General features: G+C 37.2%; 1 protein-coding gene and 1 long non-coding RNA gene across 6 annotated transcripts; both read left to right on the top strand.

The window, feature by feature from the left end:
- The first annotated feature begins 198 nt into the window (after positions 1-198).
- On the top strand, positions 199-9,288 carry LOC148847494 (bet1-like SNARE 1-1). 5 transcript variants are annotated; one of them, XM_088948710.1, is made up of 7 exons: positions 199-243; positions 330-416; positions 716-803; positions 7,844-7,994; positions 8,581-8,637; positions 8,741-8,800; positions 8,890-9,288. In XM_088948710.1, exons 3-7 carry the CDS (start codon positions 790-792, stop codon positions 8,977-8,979), a joined length of 372 nt encoding a protein of 123 aa, XP_088804836.1. In that variant the 5' UTR covers positions 199-243; positions 330-416; positions 716-789; the 3' UTR covers positions 8,980-9,288. The 5 variants fall into 5 exon arrangements, with proteins under 5 accessions (XP_088804836.1, XP_088804834.1, XP_088804837.1 ...); XM_088948708.1 differs by having other exon boundaries at positions 330-439; XM_088948711.1 differs by having other exon boundaries at positions 330-458.
- A 5,108-nt stretch (positions 9,289-14,396) lies between these two features.
- LOC148847493 (uncharacterized) lies at positions 14,397-16,136 on the top strand. The gene is made up of 2 exons (XR_016101498.1): positions 14,397-14,900; positions 15,339-16,136. It is a non-coding gene; the product is annotated as an uncharacterized LOC148847493 (long non-coding RNA).
- Positions 16,137-19,923: the final 3,787 nt, after the last annotated feature.

Raw genomic sequence — 19,923 nt, 5'->3', positions numbered from 1 at the left:
GAGATGAGAGGGGGACCCGCTGTTTTTAGAAATCAACGGATTAGATCTCGCCAGTGAAAAAGACTTTACGGTGGAGATTCGCACTGCCAACAAATCGATTGACCATGCACCGGGCCGCACTAAACGAGGGATTAAAAAATTAACCTGGTTGGATCAAGTCCAGTCTATTAAAATCAAAAGTAAGAGGCCGTGTCCGTTCTCTCGAACTGCCTTACGAGGATTTCCGTCAGCTTCCTTCCGAAGGTACTCTCTCTCTCTCTCTCTCTCTCTCGCCTTTTTTAATTGATTTTTTTCTTCTAAAATAATACTTGAAAATTGGTTATCACCAGATCTGAATTCGTTTCCCTTGGATCTATTCGGAAGAATTCTTTATCGACGAGCTGCCGCCACTCCTTTGTTTTCTGCAATTCGAATCAGTCACGATTTCCCTAATTTTCTTGTTTAGTTTTTCTCCTTTTGTAATCAGCGAAAGCTTTCTTGTATCTAAGTACTGGCAATCTGTTTTCTTAGTTTGGTTTGGAAATATTTCTAGTTTCTAGCCCCTTTATATTTTTATTTATATTTCCTGCTCTTTGAACAGATTTATTGGGATTGGATCAAATTTATTTAATTTGTAGATTTATTTCAAATTTAGTTTATTTTTCGGTTTCTTATTTGTCATCTCTCTTATCTCTCGCGTCGGTTCTGCTGTAATTTGTGTGAAATCTCTTAACAGTGAGAGCAGAAAATTGAAGGCTGCGCTTTTCAGGAAGTGGAAAAGAAAACAGAAATTACTGAATCCCGCAAGCAATGAATTCCAGAAGGTTTGCTCTATTGTTTTTCCCCTCTAATTTTTTTGGGCCTTTTGATTGGTGATTGCAATCCACATGAAATATCTATTTCATATTTGTAGATTTCATGTTATGGGACAAGTTCTGAAGTTTAATTGTTTTCTCTGATAATTCCTCTTTTATTTTAGTCTGCCACTTTGTAGGATGCGTTTCAAGTTTTCATTATTTGTGAATGTCCCATATGGGTAGAGGGATCAACAGCCTTCAAGGCTGATTATATGCTTTTATAGAGATCAGAGTACAATATTTATCCCCTTGTACCCAACGGCCAATACAAGAATTTCTTACTATTCCATCTCTAGCTAACTATGATCTAATTGTGCCGGCCAACCTTCTAACTGATCTCAATTAGCTGTTCACCCACACTGGCTTCAAATGATCTTGCTTCCCTTGTGTAATATCTTAGGGCCCGTGGACCATCAGCCTGTAACCTCATTCAACCAATCACTAACAAGCAATCCCTCTAGACCTTATGAGTAATTCATTCTTAATCCTTCTAGTTTTAGTAAGGATACAATCTCAGTTCTTATTGCCATGTTTAGCAATTTGACCTGACTGAGTACCATCTCAGCTGCCCCATTGGGTCCTTGAAGGCACCCCTTAGGTCTGGTGAATCTGGATTTCCTATAGACCGCCCATTGAAGCTTCACTTTTTCGCCTTGGGAAGTGGAGTGGGAACCCATTTATATGTTACTATCCAATGCACATGGATTAAAAGGGGGAATGTGGTTGTATTTTGACAACCCCTTACAAACAAGCCAATCAAAGTCAAAACCTTTCTAAACTCTTCCCTTGTATATATTCAACCAGAAACTTTTACTTTGATCAACTGTGATGACTTATGTTTCCACCTTTTTAGCATGAAACGTTCTAGAATTTCTTTGCAATCAGATATTCAGATTATTGCCTGGTTTTGATTTATTCTATATTGGAAAACTAAAATTTTATATGAAACTCAAATGGTATTGGAGCGTGGATAATCAGATATAATGCATCTTCCAGTACCAATTTACAAAACATACAGTGAACAGAATCAGCTAGGACGCAATTCTTAACACTGTTGTTAGTAGAACTTTCATTTATGTCTTATGCTTGTCCACCTATGAGGCTATGACTCCCATTGAGGGGAGTGGTAAAGTGGTTTCCTTCCTTTATCTCCGTTTAATCCTGTGGTTTCATGTTCTTGCCAAAAACTAATTATATTTGGCAATGAATTGTTATTCTTTCAATGACTATCATTTAAAAATAAGTATGCAGGTAACATGCCTGTCTCCCCATATGTCTACCAATCGAAATATCATTGCATCTCACCTCACCTTACAGTATAAGAGGATAAATAATATTATCAATTTGGTGAGATTATATCTTGATCTCTGGAAATTTTGAGAACTCTGAATTTCATTTAAAATTTAAGGAGACATTCTGCGATTTCATTTGTAGTAGTAATCACCATTTTTCTATACAGCAGAATGTATGAACAGGTGGTGGGAATGGGATGGGGACAATGATGATGATGATGCTAATGAGTAACAGTAATCACCACACTATTTCCACAAGGAAAATTGTTATATAGAAATAAATTTCCTTGTGGAAATGGTGTGGTGGTATTTATATAGTATGTTTGCCTTACTTTGATAAAATCTTTTACTCCTGCAAGTCTGTGGAGTAATATATTTTCTGTTGTGATTGCTTATACTTGTTATGGATGCTGATTTTCTTTATTTATTTCATGGTGCAAAATATGCCTGGGGAGGTAACCTTTGAGCACAAATACCATAATAGAGTAGTGCTATCAGAAATAACTACTTGGAGAAATTTGAAAAGCATTTGCATAACAGCTTTTGGCTGTTTCTCTCTTTCCTATCGGTCTCATTTTTCAAAAGAAAAGGTAACAATAGAGTTTTTTTCCTTATATAAATGAAACCCGATTACAGTTTCTGATCAAAATACTACTTGGAGAAATAAAGGAAATGGCTACAATGACAGTGCTGAATAATTCCAGAATATAAATATGTAGATAAATCTGAAGCATATTTCATTTAGCAAGAGTGGGTGTTAAAATTAATCACTTAGAGGACTTAGTGATCAAGGAAATACCTGAATAAGTATTGAAAATAACTCGTTATCATAGTCATCCATGCAAGGTTCATAATGTTGGTATCATATATCCTATTAGAAAGCTTGGATACAGACATGGATACATTTTGGATATGTATGGGTATGGTGGAAAGATATGGATACACTTGGATACATTAGGGAAAGTCTTACAAATCCTACAAATACATCAATAACACTAAATTTAAGGTTGAAATAACTATATATAAGGTATAAACACATGAGAAATGCACATTTTAAGAGCTTGTATGAAGAGATATGTTGCAATCAACGGTACAACCAGGAATCTAAAACTGTAGATACCGTACAGTAACTTTACTAGGAATAATGTTTGAGCTTCCAATCTACTAAAAATTCATTACAAGACACATCAAGTTGATCTTAGATCAATAACTTTGATAGATCATTTTCAGATCCATCTTACAATTCATCTTACCATGAAAATAAATTGTTTTTCTACTTTTTGGTTTTTTTTCCTAAATGATTAAGAAAACATCATTTTTGACATAAATTGTTCTTAGATCAGTGAGTTTAATAGGCCATTAATGGATCCATATTATGGTTCTTTCCTGCAATGAAACTCGTATATAACATAAAAATTTATTTTTTTATAATTTTCAAACTTTTAGTGGTGATAGGTCCTCAACAGCATTGTTCCATTCCATCCATCCCTTAAGATATAGAATATCAATATGATACACCCGGTATTGGGCATATAATGACAATATTTTGAGCCTTGCATCCATGAATGCTATGTTCAAGAAAAAAGGATTAATGAACAGTTATCACTTGCAGTTATTTAAAAAAAAAAAAAGTTATCTCTTGCATACTTTCCCTTTTTTGGTTGCTTGTAAATAGTGTGGATTTACACACTGTCAGGATTCTGTGAATGTCCACATTGTAGAGGAATTCTCCTTGTTTTTAATATGCATTTCCCTGTATAATTCGATGGAAGTATTTGGTAGAGCTGTAATAGAAAATCCTCCTTTATTTGTTTGTATCCAAATGTTCTGTTTGATTCCCATTGTTTGGCTGATTAACTGTAGCCATCATTGACTTGTCAAAGTATTTCTCTACCTATCATCACTAGAATTCCAAATTCCATACCACCTAACCCAACAATCAATGCCAGCCCTTCAGCCTTTAACCATGAGCAAACCTCAGAGATTGGTTTTTAGTGCTTGAGGGCAAGCAAGGTGCTGACTGCAGTTTTTGTTATTCAAGAAGGATGAAAAAGATATTGAAAACTTTATTTTATCATCCAGACAAAGCAATAACTTTCATTGCATTAGCACAAATATAGAACGAATGTGGAAATTGAGCACCATGTTTGTAGGATTGGGATCAACTTGAATAAGGTCCAGTTTAACAAGACCAAGCCCTAACCCAGTTTGTTTCGTTAACAGGATGGGGATAGCCATTGTAGAACTGGACAAGAAGGCCTTTAGAAAGATAATGCAGAGACATACCAATAAAAAAAGATAAAGTAGAGATACGGAGATCCCATAAAATATTTAAAACATAAAAGAAAATGTATCAAGCAATGGACTGGGGATAGTTTAACCATAACTTGGTGTGTTCATGTTGTGCAATTCAAACCCCATTCTTACCTAATTAGGTCACACTAAACTTACCCCTTCAACCCCAATTATCTTGGTTAATTGAGAGCCCTAAATAAATGTAGCATACTACATTTGTTATCCAGAAGGTACTTAATAGGACAAATTTAGCTTGTAATTATGGTACATGTTAATATAGATTGTCTAATGAAAATATAGTTTAAAAAGAAAAAGAAGAAACTTATGAAAATAGACTCTATAAGAAAATGGCTCTAATATCCAGAAAAGGAAGATAAAAAAATTAAAAAAAAAACACTAAACTAATAGTTGTATAAACAAACCCATATGCTGTTTCTTTTCTATAAATTCTCTTAAATCCCCATCTGAATGGGCCTCTTGGAGATGTAGTTAGAACTTCCTCAAGGTACCAAAATTTTCTTGACATGCAAAGTTTAGCAAGTAGAGTTCAATTAACTATGATATTCAATCTCTTGGTCTGCATCCCTAATTGCACACAAGTCATGGACTTTTACTTCCACGTTGATTTTTCACAATTGCCCAGTGCCTTGCTTCCATTACAGGTTTTTTCTATTACCCTCACAATTTCCTTAATAAAGGCTGATTTGATTTTGAATAAAAAAATCATAATCTCATTTCGCCTTCTAGCCTGTCTGATGCTTGATTTATCCTAGTTAGAATTTGTAACTCTTTTCTCTTATTTAGACTCCTTTCTTCTGCCTCTGGCTTCTCTAAATTTATCCTCAATATTTAGAATATGAGCATGACATAAGTAGTAATTCTTATCATTTTTTAATAGGTAGGTAAGTAGTAATTCTTTTAGCTGGTGTCTTTCATGTCACTGGCATAAAGGGAGGGTAATGTTGGATATCTGGGAAAGTGCCTTGAATCTTAGTTTTCAACATTTTAGTGTCTTTTTTTGTTTAGCAGAATTTGTGTAGAAGAGAAATTCATAGCACATTGCTGTTGTTTTAACAACTAGCAATATTTACAAGGTTTTGTCCTTGTTCTAGTAAAAAATGGCCTTATAGAAGTTTAATCCAAATAGTAATCCTACACAAAGTACTTGAGAGGACACATGCAGATTAATAAATTATCAGCTATTTGAAGGAAATAGCTATCTTGCGGAACATTGGGGAAGAAATAAATCTATGGAGATATTCTCTGAATTTTCTATGGCTGACTTGTTGAGAAAGTGGAAAGAGGTAGCTACCACTGCTCTTTGTAAGAGGACCTATAGACCCTCTTGGACCCCCCCCCCTCTCCTGCTGGATTCATAAAATTGAATTTTGATGGAAGTAGCTTAAGGAATCCAGGGCCTTCTGGGATTGGGGGTGTGTTCAGGAATGAGGAGGGGTTTATTATTGCCATGTTCTCTGGGCCAATTGGAGAGAGTGACTATCTTAGGGCCGAGATTCTAGCAGTTCTTGAAGGAATCCAAAGAGCAAGAGAATTAAGCATCAGATGCTTAGTTATTGAGGGGGACTCGGAGCAGGTGATTAGGTGGCTGAAAGGAGATAACAGTGGTTTGTGGAGCTACAGCAATGAAAAGAAAAAATTTAAATGGCTGAGTAAGGATATAAAGGTGAAGTACAGTTGGGTGAAGAGAAGTGCTAACTCAATGGTTGATAGGTCAGCTAAGCAAGGGGTGGCTAAGGAATCTTTGTTTTGGGCTAATTTTTAGTTTTTTTCTTTGTCCTTTTGTTGCTGGGGTGTTAAGACAGTTTACCTCCCCTTTTCTGTAATTAAAGTTTCACAAATGTTATTCATTAATAAAGTTTTCTGTTATTGATCAAAAAAAACCTATGACGTGTTGGTATACTGTTAGATTTTCCCATTGATAGGTGATGGTGTTAGATGGTGGCATGATATAGTGAGCGAAATTGTTAAAATCTTACAATTTACAATTTGAAACATGAATCCCTAGGGTTTTGATTCAAATCTTATTTCTGAATCCTTTTCTGCAAAAATCTTATGATTTGTACAATTCATTGTGATTCAAATCAATTCAATTAAGAATTGGTTTTCTACTTTGTCATTTTGTTTTGATTATATTTAGTTTTGTAAAGGGTGACTTGTTTTAAAGACTATACTAGAAATTGATTTATTTATGTTATTTAAGTTCATATATTGAGTTAATTTTCTATCATATGTTGAATAAGGAGCCATTGTATGTGGATTATTTGACTTTCAAGTTAAACTTGATTATATCAGCTTAGACTTCTAGTGTATAAGTGGTAAATCCTATTGTTTTAGGTACATATATGGTAGATATGGCTTAAAAATAAGATAGAACACTTTTCTATATATATTTATCCTTTTAGCATATGTGTATTTAATTTTTTGCAAGGTTCGAAATTTTGATACGTATTGGGCCGTATCAGCCGATATGTATCGTATTGGGGGCTTCCCGATACACCCCTACAGGAGGTGTTTCGGGGTTTAACCCGGTTCAGGGGGTAGATAGGCCTTAAACCGACCCCTCTGAACTAGGTTTAACCCGGTTGATATTTTGAACCTTGGTTTTTTGACAAATTTGTAAAAAAATAGAAATAATCTCACGATTTACAATATGATTCACGATTCGATTTGATTCAATTTTTCTATGATTTATGATATGATTACGATCGTCAGAACATTGATAGTAGATCATTGACATTGACCATATACAGACTATGCATGGAGATAGGTTTCATTCCAGGAAGTGGTCTAGCCTAACTTTGATGGATATTTCCTTTGGTAACCCGAGGCCCTCAAGGCCTCAAGGGTCAAAGGAGCTTTTAAATGACAAAGAGAGGGTTTAAGAGATTACCATAGTCTACTCAAGTCCCATATCCAGGAAACTTAATTATCGCTAATATACTGCCCTCTAGAGCATAGGCTCAAATTGATGCATTCATTTTGTTTTCATCAATTTGAAGTGGAGACAGACTCACGAGTTGTCATTAGTAGGTTAGAGATGAAGCTTAAGGCTCCTGGTCACTATATCATTACATCAGGGGGCTAGATTCGTCCATCTAGTGTGTACTTATTTAGACGGATTTCAGGATGAACCATCTTCCTTAATGGTTGTGCAGGCTTAGTTATGCTACTGTTAAACTCGATACTTGGTTGTATAGGTCTGATGAATTTTTAATTAGTAAACTAGCAGTAACTTATCCATTTTGCTATTTATTTATCATAAAAAAAAAACATATATTGCATAACTTGTTTATATCCCTGCATTCTCACCAATATGGCTATATATATAAGGAAAGTTTATTGTTCATGGTTTCTTAGCCATGGCTATCATAACTTAATGTGAGGTGTCCCGGTATGCAGGGAGTTTCGTAACAATAGAGCTGCTCTTTTTGATGGCATTGAGGAGGGTGCCATTAGAGCTACCTCATCCTACTCCTCCCATGAAATAGACGAGAATGAAAATGATAGGGCTCTTGATGGATTGCAAGACAGAGTCAATCTACTGAAAAGTGTAAGTTTCATTTTGTTAGATGGCTTTCTGTTGTATTACGTCAATTTTCTATTATGATGTGATAGCCTTACAGATATTCAATATGACAATACAAGTTACAGAGAATTACACGGTTCAGGACGTCTATGCGTCTTTTTCCTTATTTTTCTTTGTTCTTGGCGTACACATCATTTGGTCTTCTATTATTTTTATGTGGTAAAATCTTTTGCATTAAACAATTTATATGCAGTACAAAGTAGGGATAGGGTGTTTTTCAGGCTTTGGTTTATGGTTTTAGAAACCTGCTGCCTTTCTCCCAAGTTTCTGATGAATTTCACTCTGTATTTTTTCTGCATGTTACTTCTCTGTGGTATCAGAAGTATCTTCTATATTACTGCTGAGCCAGTTACGGTGACTGAAGAATTTAGTTCTCCTTTTAAACTACCCTGAACTGAGCCAGTTATTCCATCCTAATATTGAACTTCTTTGAATGAGATATGACCTCATTGTAGTAGATCTTAATCATCATTAATGGATGATTCGTTTCATAGTAAAAAAAAAATCATTGAATTGAATTTTGACATTCTTGTAATTTCATGATCAACAGTTGTCGGGGGGCATACATGAGGAGGTTGAAAATCATAACCGTTTATTGGACCGGATGGTAATGTAGCAGTCATTCAGAAATTTAAGATTTCTGAAATTGAAAGCATTCTCTTTCATTCCTTCAAAACATTGTTTTCACATGGTTTGTATGCATCAACCAGGGGAATGACATGGATTCATCAAGGGGAATCCTATCTGGAACCATGGATCGGTTCAAGATGGTAAGTAAAGCATGTTGGCCTGTTTTGTCACATTTCTTACTGCGAATTCAACCGCCATTGCTAATACAACCTAATTGTTACTACTGTAGGTCTTCGAGACTAAATCGAGCCGGAGAATGTTTACACTTGTGGCATCATTCGTAGCAGTCTTCCTAATAGTATATTACCTGACTAGGTGATGAATCTATCTGTGAGGATTTCTAGGATAAAATGGGTATGTTTAATAGAAGTGGAAGAAACGATCTTTCATATACCTAATATCACCCTACAGACAATATGAGTAATCCCAAGCTCTTCAGTGTAAGATATTTCCCACCTACGAGTCTATATGAATGTGGTGTTGTGTTAGACCTGTTGGATCATCAGTGGCCCTGATACCCTTCCCATGTCTCGACAATTCCTTGATAGTTGCCATGTATAATGAATGGGCAAGGACCAAATGGTTTGGGTGAAATTAATGAAGTTGTGTTTGCTCTTTATTCTACCAATACCACCACCAAAGGCAAGAACCTAAGAAGCAAAGAAATTGAAGGTGCAATGATGATCATTCATTGCCTAAGTACTTGTAATGTACTTGTAGTTCTGATTAGAAAAAGTGGGTGGTTGCCATTTGTCAAGGCAGGAACTTAGGACGATGCCCATTTCGTTTTGTTTTTCAGTCGGATGACAAGCTCATCTTTTACTTTTTTGAAGTTGGCACTCCCACATTCTTCTAATTTTGGGTTTTCACCAAGACGATCCATCTCTAAATTTGGGGTGATTTAGAAATAGAATTATTAAAATTTTGGTATTATAGAAATTGGATTATGGGATGGGTAATTTGGAAATGGGATTATGGTATTATAGAGGTTTTAGGAATTTGGAAGAAATTCAGAGATATTTTAAAAAATTAATATTAAATTTAGGGGAATTTTAGTAATTTATCATTACTTTATTCGGTCTGGGACAGGTTTGGGAAATTATATGCAAATCTCATTATTGTGCTGTTCCTGGTTCATGATAAAAATAATTTTTTCATCCCCGTTTAAGATGGTAGAAAACCTGTCCCACTTGCACGTAGAAGCATGACTCTGGTTTCATGGAAAAAAATTATCACCTTACTTGGACTGGAGCCCCAAGTCAGCGGAAGGTCGAATTCGGGTATTTATCAAATCATATATTCGAACTCAATTCAATTAATTAATCATATAAAGAAGAATTTTACCTATTATAATATTTCAAGCATTTGAATTTGATTTTAGTATCTTGAATCTCAAATTGAAAACTGTATTTGGCAGCCCTATTTAAAAGCACAAGTTGTTTTTAAAGCCTTAAAAGGGGTTGGAAGAGCTAAGAGCATGGTTTTCAAAACTGGACTAGACCGGACGGTCGGATTGGAGAAATCGGAAACTGGTCAGGTGACCGATTTTGGTTATTCCCAAAACTGGATTTTTCATAAAAACCGTTGATTTTGGTCAGAAAATTGTTAACTCAGGTGGTTTGAACAGTTTTGACTAGTTTTCATTTTTTTATTTTTATTTTTTTGTTAGAACAGGCTAATCATTCGAACCCAGTAATCAGACCCTTGATCGGTTAGGTCTCCAGGTCGGTTTTAAAAACTATGGCTAAGAGAAAAAAAAAAGATTTGGATTGTAGTATGAGAATACGAGATGTTTCACCCAAAACTTAAAAAAAAGGTCAAAAATGAGGTGAAGGTTTATGATTTAATAATGTGATGGATCGATTTTTGAGTGATGTATCAATTTTTTGTGCTAAGTACCTCGTCATTTGGTCTGCTTTCAAGTGGCCGATGACTCAATCCAAAGTAGAGAACTTTGATTGTCGAGCTGATTCGAGCTAGGTAGGCTAGGTGGCGAGCTGCCTGTAAGGTGTCGGGCTGACCAGGTGTCGAGCTGCCTGGTGGCGAGCTAAATTGATGAGCTTCATTGCTCTTTAGAGACTTGCAAGAAACCAAATGTCAGAGGACCCGGGGTGGCTAACCCGGTGAGGTCGCTTTGATGTTTAAGTCAGTACTCTCATAGTAGACTGCGAGCTAAAAATCACAAAGTCTAAGATCTAGAACTTGCTTACTTGCTTGTTTTTTTCCCAGGTCGTTGGGGTCGATGCCTTTATATAGGCCTTGCTCACGTACCGCCCCCGAGATCTCCAGGAGGTTGTGTCTAACTGGTCTGAGATTCTTGGAGGTAACCGCCATGCACATTGACCACCCTCCGGGCCGTTCGACACGTGGGCCAACTTTCAAGGATCGTGGGAGTGTTTGGATACACATGCCAAATTTGTCGCCGAGCACGTCTCCCAGGTTGCCAGGTCGTGCCTAGGCCAGGCTGCCAGCTCGCGATAAGGCCAGGCCACCAGGTTGGATACCATCAACTTGGCAAGTTGTTGCCTGAGTGGTTCCGGGTGTCACCTAGTTGTTCTGAGGTGTCATGTGTCACAATGTCATTGGAGGGCCAAATCCGCCCTCACCAATTGCCCCCCACTCCTGAGCTAAAAGTAACTCAACGAAGGGAGTAAATTTCTCCTTTTGGCCCGGGATGAATAATTCGATGAACTCGTAAGCGTCAATTCAATTCCTTAGGCTCTGGGAACGACTTACAATCCGCTCCTTGATTTTTTCCATGCCAAAGATGCGATTGGGTCTTATGTGGTGAGGAGGTCTTCGCTAGTTCGATATTTTGGCTCTTAGGCTCTAGGAACGACTCGTAGTCCACTTTCTTTGATCTTGCCCATGCCGAAGAGGCGACTGGGTCTTATGTGGTATCAAGGTCTTCGCCAGTTTGGTACTTTAGTGCTATGGCTGCACTGCATCAGACGACGATCACCCACTCCTACAAGAAGCTACTAAGAGATCGACCTATGGGGGCAGCACTACTAACTTTAGGTTGCCAACTTGCACGGGAGCCTTGGAAGGCTCGACCAGCAAGAGCGTCCATGTAGTTTGTTGGTGGCCAACTCCTACGGAAGCCACAAAGAGCTCATCTTTGTATAAGGGACCTCGCGAAGATGACTGATGAGGCTTTAACCGAGTTGAAATAAAGTTGGTAAAGTTGCTTAGTCTGTTAGCTATCGAATTCCTACATAATCTTTGAGTTCATAAAAAATGGAAACTATAAAGTGAGAGCTTTAGTTTCTAAAAAGTGAGGACTTAGCTTTCTAAAAGAAAATGACTTATTAGCCTTTTATAGGATGAGAAAACTTTTTGTAGCGTTTCCCACAGACGATGCCAATTGATGGATCGACTTTTGAGTGATGTATCAATTTTTTGTGCTAAATACCTCGTCATTTGGTCTGCTTCAAAGTGGTTGATGACGCAGGCCAAAGTAGAGAACTTTGGCTGCCGAGCTGAGTCTAACTAGGCAGGATAGGTGGCGAGCTTACTATAGTGTCGAGCTGCCAATGAGGTGTTGAGCTGACCAAGTGGCGAACTACCTGTGAGGTGCCGAGCTGACCAGGTGTCGAGCTGCCTGGTGGCGAGCTGAATTGATGAGCTTCGTTGCCCTTTAGAGACCTGCAAGGAACCAAATGGCAGAGGACTTGGGGTGGCTAACCCGGTGAGGTCGCTCCGATGCTTAAGTCAATACTCTCATAGTAGACTACGAGCTAAACTGAGAGCTAGAAATCCCCTCATTGGGGGAGGTACGTGAGCAAAAATCGCCTTCCAAAAACACCTAATATGGCACCTCAGAATCTCAGACCAGTTAGACATGACCTCCCGGAGATCTTGGGGGCGGTATGTGAGCAAGGCCTATATAAAGGCACTAACCCCAATGACAGAGGATTTTTAGCTATTTGTTCTGAGATGCCATGTTTCACAAAGTCAAAAATGAGGTGAAGGATTATAATTTAACAATGGATAATGGCAATGGACGGTACAAGATCACACCTACATAGTTGGGACAAGGAGTATACGGTGATGATGATTTCCTATTTTGGGGAATTCCAATCCGAAGTCTTTCATGCTGATGAAAACAACCAAAGATGACTTTGAATCCAATCTCCAACCTAAAAAGTGTCATTTCCAACTTTGAAATCCAGCTCTAATTTTACATATAGTAGTAAAAAGCCTAACTTTTTCTTATGTACTTTTTAATGATAACAACCTCCCTGCTAACGTTCACTCTGTGCTGCTTTATCATCTATCACAGTCCTATACCACAGACCGTCACCACCCAAAATAGGTCTACAAACCAATACAAGGTAGGTCCAAATTTTATTTATATTCGGATAAAAATTGAATTTGCAATTAGATATAAGATATTGAATAGTATTAATAAATTAAAATGAATTAAATTGACTTTGGCATTGTATATCATGAACAGAATATATTAAAACTAATTTTATAAAACTTAAACCGATGGTTTTTTTTTTCAAAAACACGACGCAACCAATTTTGCTAATATATGTAAGCATCTATTAAGTCCATTTCAGTTTATTCTCCCTCCTCTTCCTATTATTTCCCAACCCTAAGAATTTTGTGGTATTTTTAAACGTTCTAAAATATTAAAAAAATCAAACAATGTACTATTTAAACTCACCCACAAGGCCACAACCTATTTAATTTCCTTTTTATTGGAAAATTGATCTTAATACATCTTTTTAACACTAGTCCGTGAATCATTATGGGTCACTTCTAGACTTCTAGTATACCTCTAAATTGAATTAAAATGGATTATATCAAATTAGATAGAGTGGATCCATATTTGATCCAGTTATAGAAGGATAGAATTCAGATCACCCTTCACCGGATTGAAATTCTTTGAATTCGGATAAATAGATACCATTTGCAGCCCAAAACCAAAACCATACGGAGGTGGAATAGAAGGAAATTAAATATGAAATGTCTATCTTCAAACTTTGTCTCATGACTATAGATATTTGGAGAATAAATTATTCAAATTGCAGAAACGCTTAAAAAATTAGAACCAACATAAAATGAGAAGCATGAAAGAGATCAGAAACCGCGAAACAACAGAAGCTGACCGCATACGAGAGGGCTTCGGGGATTACGAAATGCTTTATGTCCATCAGAGCTTCATATGCCTGCAATTTTTTTTCTTGATTTTCAGCTTTGATGGTGGTGTTAATGTTGTCGTTACTCTCACGCTCAGCGGCTCAGGGTCAGTAACCCGTTCCAACTAATAGGGTCAGAGCATCAAGGACTTTGTATTGGTAAGGCTCATACCCATGGAGATTGGAGATAGAATCTCAAGGGAGGGGAGCAGTAGAGGCTAAAGCCACGTTTTGGAATTCATGGTCTGGGGGAGAATCCAGTGGATGATCACATAAGATTTCAATTGCAGAAAACCTGTCATTAACAGTCTATCAACTTCTTACTAACATCCCTCAAAAGATTCAATATTTCAATCAAAAATTATAGGCACTCTTCCTTCTCTCTCTCATATGCTACCTTCACAGCTTCACAGCCACGTTTTGGAATTCCTTCCTTCGTTTCTCTTTTTTTGAGTAAATTAGAAAGACCGTTTTACGACAAAGACCTCCCTTGAATGCGTTAAATTATCAAAATATCCCACTTAATTTTTTCTATTTTCTTTTTTTGCTCTTTTTTTCTTAAAACCTATTTAACCTGTTATTTTCCCTTCTCTTCTTTTCCCCTCCTCACCGTCCTCTCTCATTCTCTCTCCCAACTCTCCAAAATGAAAGGACAGAGGAAACCCATTTCTCATCTTCCCTTTCTTCTCTTCTGTCTTCAATTGTGGTCAGTTTGGGAGGTAGTGTTTTCATTTCATATTGTTATCTTTTTTTGTGAGATCTAGGGTTTCAAGCTTCAATCTCTTCCTTCCATTTATCTGTGTTTATCTCTCTATCTCCTTCGCCCCATGGAAAGATCAGATCATGATCAGAGGACTTTGTAGTAAGCATGTTCCTAGGGACTCTGTTCTGTATCATCATGCATAAACTCAACCAAACAGTTGGTATAATACCTTCCTCAATGTCGCTGCTGGGTTGCTCGGTTTCTTCTTTGTAAAGTCCTGGACCGGTTTTCTCTCCAAATTAGGGTTCTTCATTGCTCCCTTTACTCGACAGGAGAATACTGTTATTTAGACTTGCGTTGTTGCTTGCTATGGCATGGCGTTTAGCGGTAACATATTTCTCCTTTTGGCTTTTCGGTTTCTCCTTCATTGCTTAAGATGTTGGAGTCTCGAGGCTCTTGGGATCTTTTTGGCTCGAATTGACCGTGTCATAACTCATAATCCTCTACCCTGCTTTAAATACTTCCTACTACAGTAATACTATCTAACGATTTCATTTATTTTCTTTGTTATTGCATAATTTCACATTCTTTTCCTTCTGATCTGTTTTCCCCTTTTTGCTTGCATTCCGGCGCTTTGGACTTTGATGATCTTGTTGGTTTGGGCCCTTTGGGACGTTGTCTAATCTGGTTCAGATGTTGGCCATGTTACTTAATTTTCTAACCTTCGTAGATGTTGTAATTTTTGTGCGATTTCTTTTTTTTTACCTTTTTGTTTGGTTGGGGAATTATGATTAGCAATATCCATTCTGTTATTCCTTTGAACAGGTAGCGGTCTTGCCGCTGGTTGAGATTGTCCCCTTTTGCTGGAAATTCAAAGCCTACCAGTTGCAGAGGTAGGCCGGTTGTATCGCCAAGTTCAGGACATGGGGGGAAAACGGCAAGCCGTTTGTCACGGACAATGCAAACTATATCGTGGATTTGTATTTTAAGAAAGATATTGGGGATTTGAAAGATATTTATGGCAAGCGCTTGGCTACGGCTTCTTCCGATAGCACAATCAAGAACAGCAGTGCCGTATCTCTCTCCACAAAAGATTGAAACGGGCCATGGATTATTAGTTCTCTCTCTCTCTTCATCTGCAAGGAACGAAAAACAGAGAAAATCCGGAAAAAGAAAGGGGAAGGGGAAGAAGAGAGATCGAAGAGAGACAGAGAGGCAGGATTTTGGAAGATCGCCGCGGCTGCTCTTCGTGTATGGTGAGGTCGGGAAATATGAAGAATCGTTTCTCCCAATAATTATTGCAAAAGTAATACGGGGATTAAAAAATATTGCAATGACAGACTTCAACCGAAGGCTAATGGAAGGGGGTCTTTTGTCTCACGGTCATAGCACAGTAGGGTTTTTGTTACAAAACAAAGTACAGAGTGGTCTTTATCACAGACCCCATAGTACGGTGGGGGTTTTTGTAATTTACCCTTTTTTTTTTGTTTCTGTAGATACACATGCTATCCAACTTTAATCAACTCTTGTGTAGCCTTTTGGGGATAATATTGTCATCTGTATAAACATGTTCCATCCCCGAAATGACCTGAGATACAGAGAAAATAGATTTTTCTTCCATTAGATGATAGGCACACAGACCTAAAGTAGTTTTATGTGAAAATGGTTCTAGTCGGGGTCCTTGGGGAGAGAGAATTCATATGACAATCAACCATCTGAAAAGGCTTCGAAGAGAAAATGCATCTAGACTTTTCTGTGATAGTTAAATAAAGAAAAAAGTTTATCCAGAAATAGGAGAAGAATACAATAGATGTGATAAAGGATCACCCAGTAAAGCCCGAGGATCCAAACTCATCCCCAAATCAATACCAGAATAGGCATAGAAATAACTCCCATCCCTAACCCTATCCCGGATCCAAAATTGCAACATGGAACGTCTTCAAAATCTCATAGCTCCCACGACCAACAGATCTGCCCTCCCCACCGCTTAACCTCACTTCCAACACTGACATAACCCTACACCCAAGTTCACACACTAACTTAACATAAAGACTGCACGGCAGAATTCAACACTAAGCATCTCCACCGACCATAGCAGGAACCTCTTGGCTTTTCTTGGAAATTCACTTTGCCTTCTTTCACCCTTTTATTAGAACCAACCCCAAACAAACCCCCTTCAGCATGGCAAAGACGCTTGAAACATGAACATTGGTTCTATACTCCAGAACCCATGCCCTACCATGTACCATCTGAATTAGTTATCAGATGGAGTGGTTCAAAGACTAAACACCATGAGACAGAGCATCACAACATCACATACTTGCTCACTTTTGGATAAATAGATAAAGTGAAAATAAGGAAAGGGGAATCCAACATTGGTACAAACACTGAAGACCATGAGGAAATATACCAAGAGATAATTTTTATGTCAATATGGTTAGAATAACCCCCACTCACACACAAAAAGAAGGGCATATAGATCCTTTATTACAAGTAGCCAGGGTTTTATTAAATTTCTCCAACGCTTAGGTCCTACAACTTGCTGCCCTAGATATATTATTACCCAAAGGGTCCCCAAACATATTCCACCAGGAGATGCTCCCCACTCTTACATCCCAATATGCAGGCCAACCCATTGTAGTTCATAGATCCGCCACCATTATTTCTTCGGTTCACAAGGTGGAGATGAATCACTTCAACTCCTCTTCCTACCAGGAAGCAACTCAACATCATATAGTGCTTTACTTTCATCATCAACCAATCAAGGATATCTCCAAAATATGTGAATCAGAAAGAGGAAATGCAAATGCTGCTAAGCATTTTTTATATGAACCTGCAAATGCTTCTAAGCAGATCAATTGATCCAAAATCCTGTGAACTTAATAAACCATTCCTTTTGGTATCAAGCACCATATATCATTCAAACTCTTCTTTTTCATGTACTTCATTAAGCTTCTATGGTCCACAGTCCACTATCACCAATTCCTAGAATCTTCAGAGGACCAAAATAACACCATCTAAGCCACCATAAACCATATAGGCCAGAAGCCATGTCCTGAAAGAATAAAATACACTTCATTAATTTCCTTTTCAGAAAAATAGATCTTCCCTCTATTTGGCATTGTCCACTACTAGGCAACCCCATATTATCCCTTCCAAAAGGCACCCACAGAATTTTGCCTTATTATTGTCTCTGCGTTCTTGTGGTGGTGGTGGTGGTGGTGGTGGTGGTGGTGGTGGTGGGGGCTAACATATTGATCTCCTTCACCCATTTTTTGCCTGCTCTTTTGCTATTCTATCAAATCCTTTTTTTGGCTATTCTATCAAATCTTATTCTGACCTCCTTAACCCACTTGCTATACTATGTATTGGGGAACAAGACTGCAATCTTTCACCCATTTCACTTGCTTTTCTCTTTGTCCACCAGTAAACAAGCCAAGCTTATCCACTTCAAGATTAAGGTTTTAAAGGATAAAAGCATAATTAGGGTGTACTAGCCCGAAGAGGTTAGGCATAAGCCTCAAGGCCTAGTGAGGTGTAAGCCTCTAAATTATTAAAAATGTTACTAAATTAAAATTTATATATGACAAAAAGAATATATAATGCACATGAATGATGATCAGACATGTATACAAAAAAGACAATAATTGATAAAAGATCAGAAACTAAAAATTTAATCAGTAAATATAATGATACAGATTGGCACATTTTAAATAAATAATAAAGAATAAATACATAAAATAAAACCATACAAATTTAGAACACATGGTACCATCGATTCATTGAACAAGACCGCCATACAAATGAGTAAAACTAAAACAATGATGTGAAAGCATTCAGATACTATAGACACACAAACTGCCTCATACAAATTGAATAAACATTATAAAGGAAAAAAATGAAATGAGAAAACAAAGAAAAACTCGTGTATTTAGGCTCCATTTGGAAGGAGTACAAATACAAATGTGTAGAGCACAAACCTTGTATTTTGTATGTATTTGTACTGTACATATTTGTATTTGTACTCCTTCCAAACTGAACCTCAGGAAAATCTCCGCTTCAACAATGTAGAGAACATTAGCATTCACATAGCTTGAAGGGTTTATTACCAAAAACAGGACTCGATGGGTTGAAGTCATTCCTATAACTTATGGGTATTTGTCAACAAAAATGTGTCAGAAGGATAAAAAAAGGAGCCAAAAACAGGACAAAATTTTTTTTCTTTTGTAGAAAAAAAAAAGAAGAAAAGCATACCTGGGATGCTAGATTTCTGGTCACCCAAGAGCTTAAAAGAAAATAAGATAAACTGCTCGATTTGATTAAGAATCAAGAGAGAACAATCAAGGTTAATGCTGCTTCAACAGCATTTAAGCTCTAAAAACATTAAAATACTAAAAGAAATACATATGTTTTATGTTAAAACCCGTTTTCTGTTGCTAACCGTTAAGGCTTAGGCCTTTCATAGTCTCATGCCTTAAGGCATTAGGCATAAGCCTCAAATCAATATTCTAAGGCTTTGAGGCTTAATTCTTGAGACCCTTGAGCCATACATCTCATGCCTCAAGGCTTAGCCTTTTAATACCATTCTCTAGATGCAGTCATTGAATCTTTCCTTCTTATTCCATTTTCTGTTCAATTTGAGAACAGGGGGTGAGAGAGAGGGGAAGAGAGCGATAAGATTTTTCATCTATCTCTCAACCATTTTACGTCTCCAATTTATTTCCTCTCTTTTCCCAAACCCTTCAAAGACCATTTGCACAACACTTCAAAGAATCCACAGGAATCAGTTAATGCATACTTATAAAACATGCTGTCTATGTGCTTCTCTAGAACTTACATAAAATAATATAAGCTATTGATGCGTAAAAGTAGTAATTATGAGCAAATAATTCATAGTCAAGACACATCATATGCAAGATGATACCCACTTCCTAAGCAAATTTTAAATTACCATTTCACAATGAAATTTGTCAGGGAATATGAAGAACATGCGGGATAAAACAGTGAAAACATTGCAAGGTAGCTCAGTTGGTGAGCTCTCTGGCTGATTTTAGCCAAGACTTGGGATCAAATCCCGATGCCATCAGGTTTGGGGAGGGTTATGGGTATGGTGGTAAGAATACTAAACAAAACAAGACCACCTTTACACCTTGGTATCAAGTATAGAAAATTACCACTTTACCCTATTCACCATACCACCAATGACACTAAAGTCAACATGTCATTCGTAATAAAAATGAAAATGAATTAGTGAACGAAATAATTTGGTGCCAGTAATAAGAATATTAAAGAAAGATACATAAAGAAAACTCTGAATGGACCAAAATGACCTACTTCTAGTAGCTGTTTCTGTTGTAACAATTCTACCCTTTGCTGGTAAATCTAGAGATTGGATAACTCCATTGCTGAT

The sequence above is a fragment of the Nelumbo lutea genome, chromosome 6, assembly GCF_056320005.1.
Source record: "Nelumbo lutea isolate HS-2025 chromosome 6, American lotus-T2T, whole genome shotgun sequence".
Classification (NCBI taxonomy): Eukaryota; Viridiplantae; Streptophyta; class Magnoliopsida; order Proteales; family Nelumbonaceae; genus Nelumbo; species Nelumbo lutea.
The sequence above is the reverse complement of the archived record's forward strand: the minus strand, read 5'-3'. Positions and strand labels throughout refer to the sequence as shown.

Excerpts from the sequence above, each read along its gene's own strand:
- LOC148847494 (XM_088948707.1), top strand. Across the intron at positions 7,995-8,580 it reads GAGTCAATCTACTGAAAAGT|TTGTCGGGGGGCATACATGA; the intron begins GTAAGTTTCATT and ends CATGATCAACAG. Across the intron at positions 8,801-8,889 it reads CCATGGATCGGTTCAAGATG|GTCTTCGAGACTAAATCGAG; the intron begins GTAAGTAAAGCA and ends TTACTACTGTAG.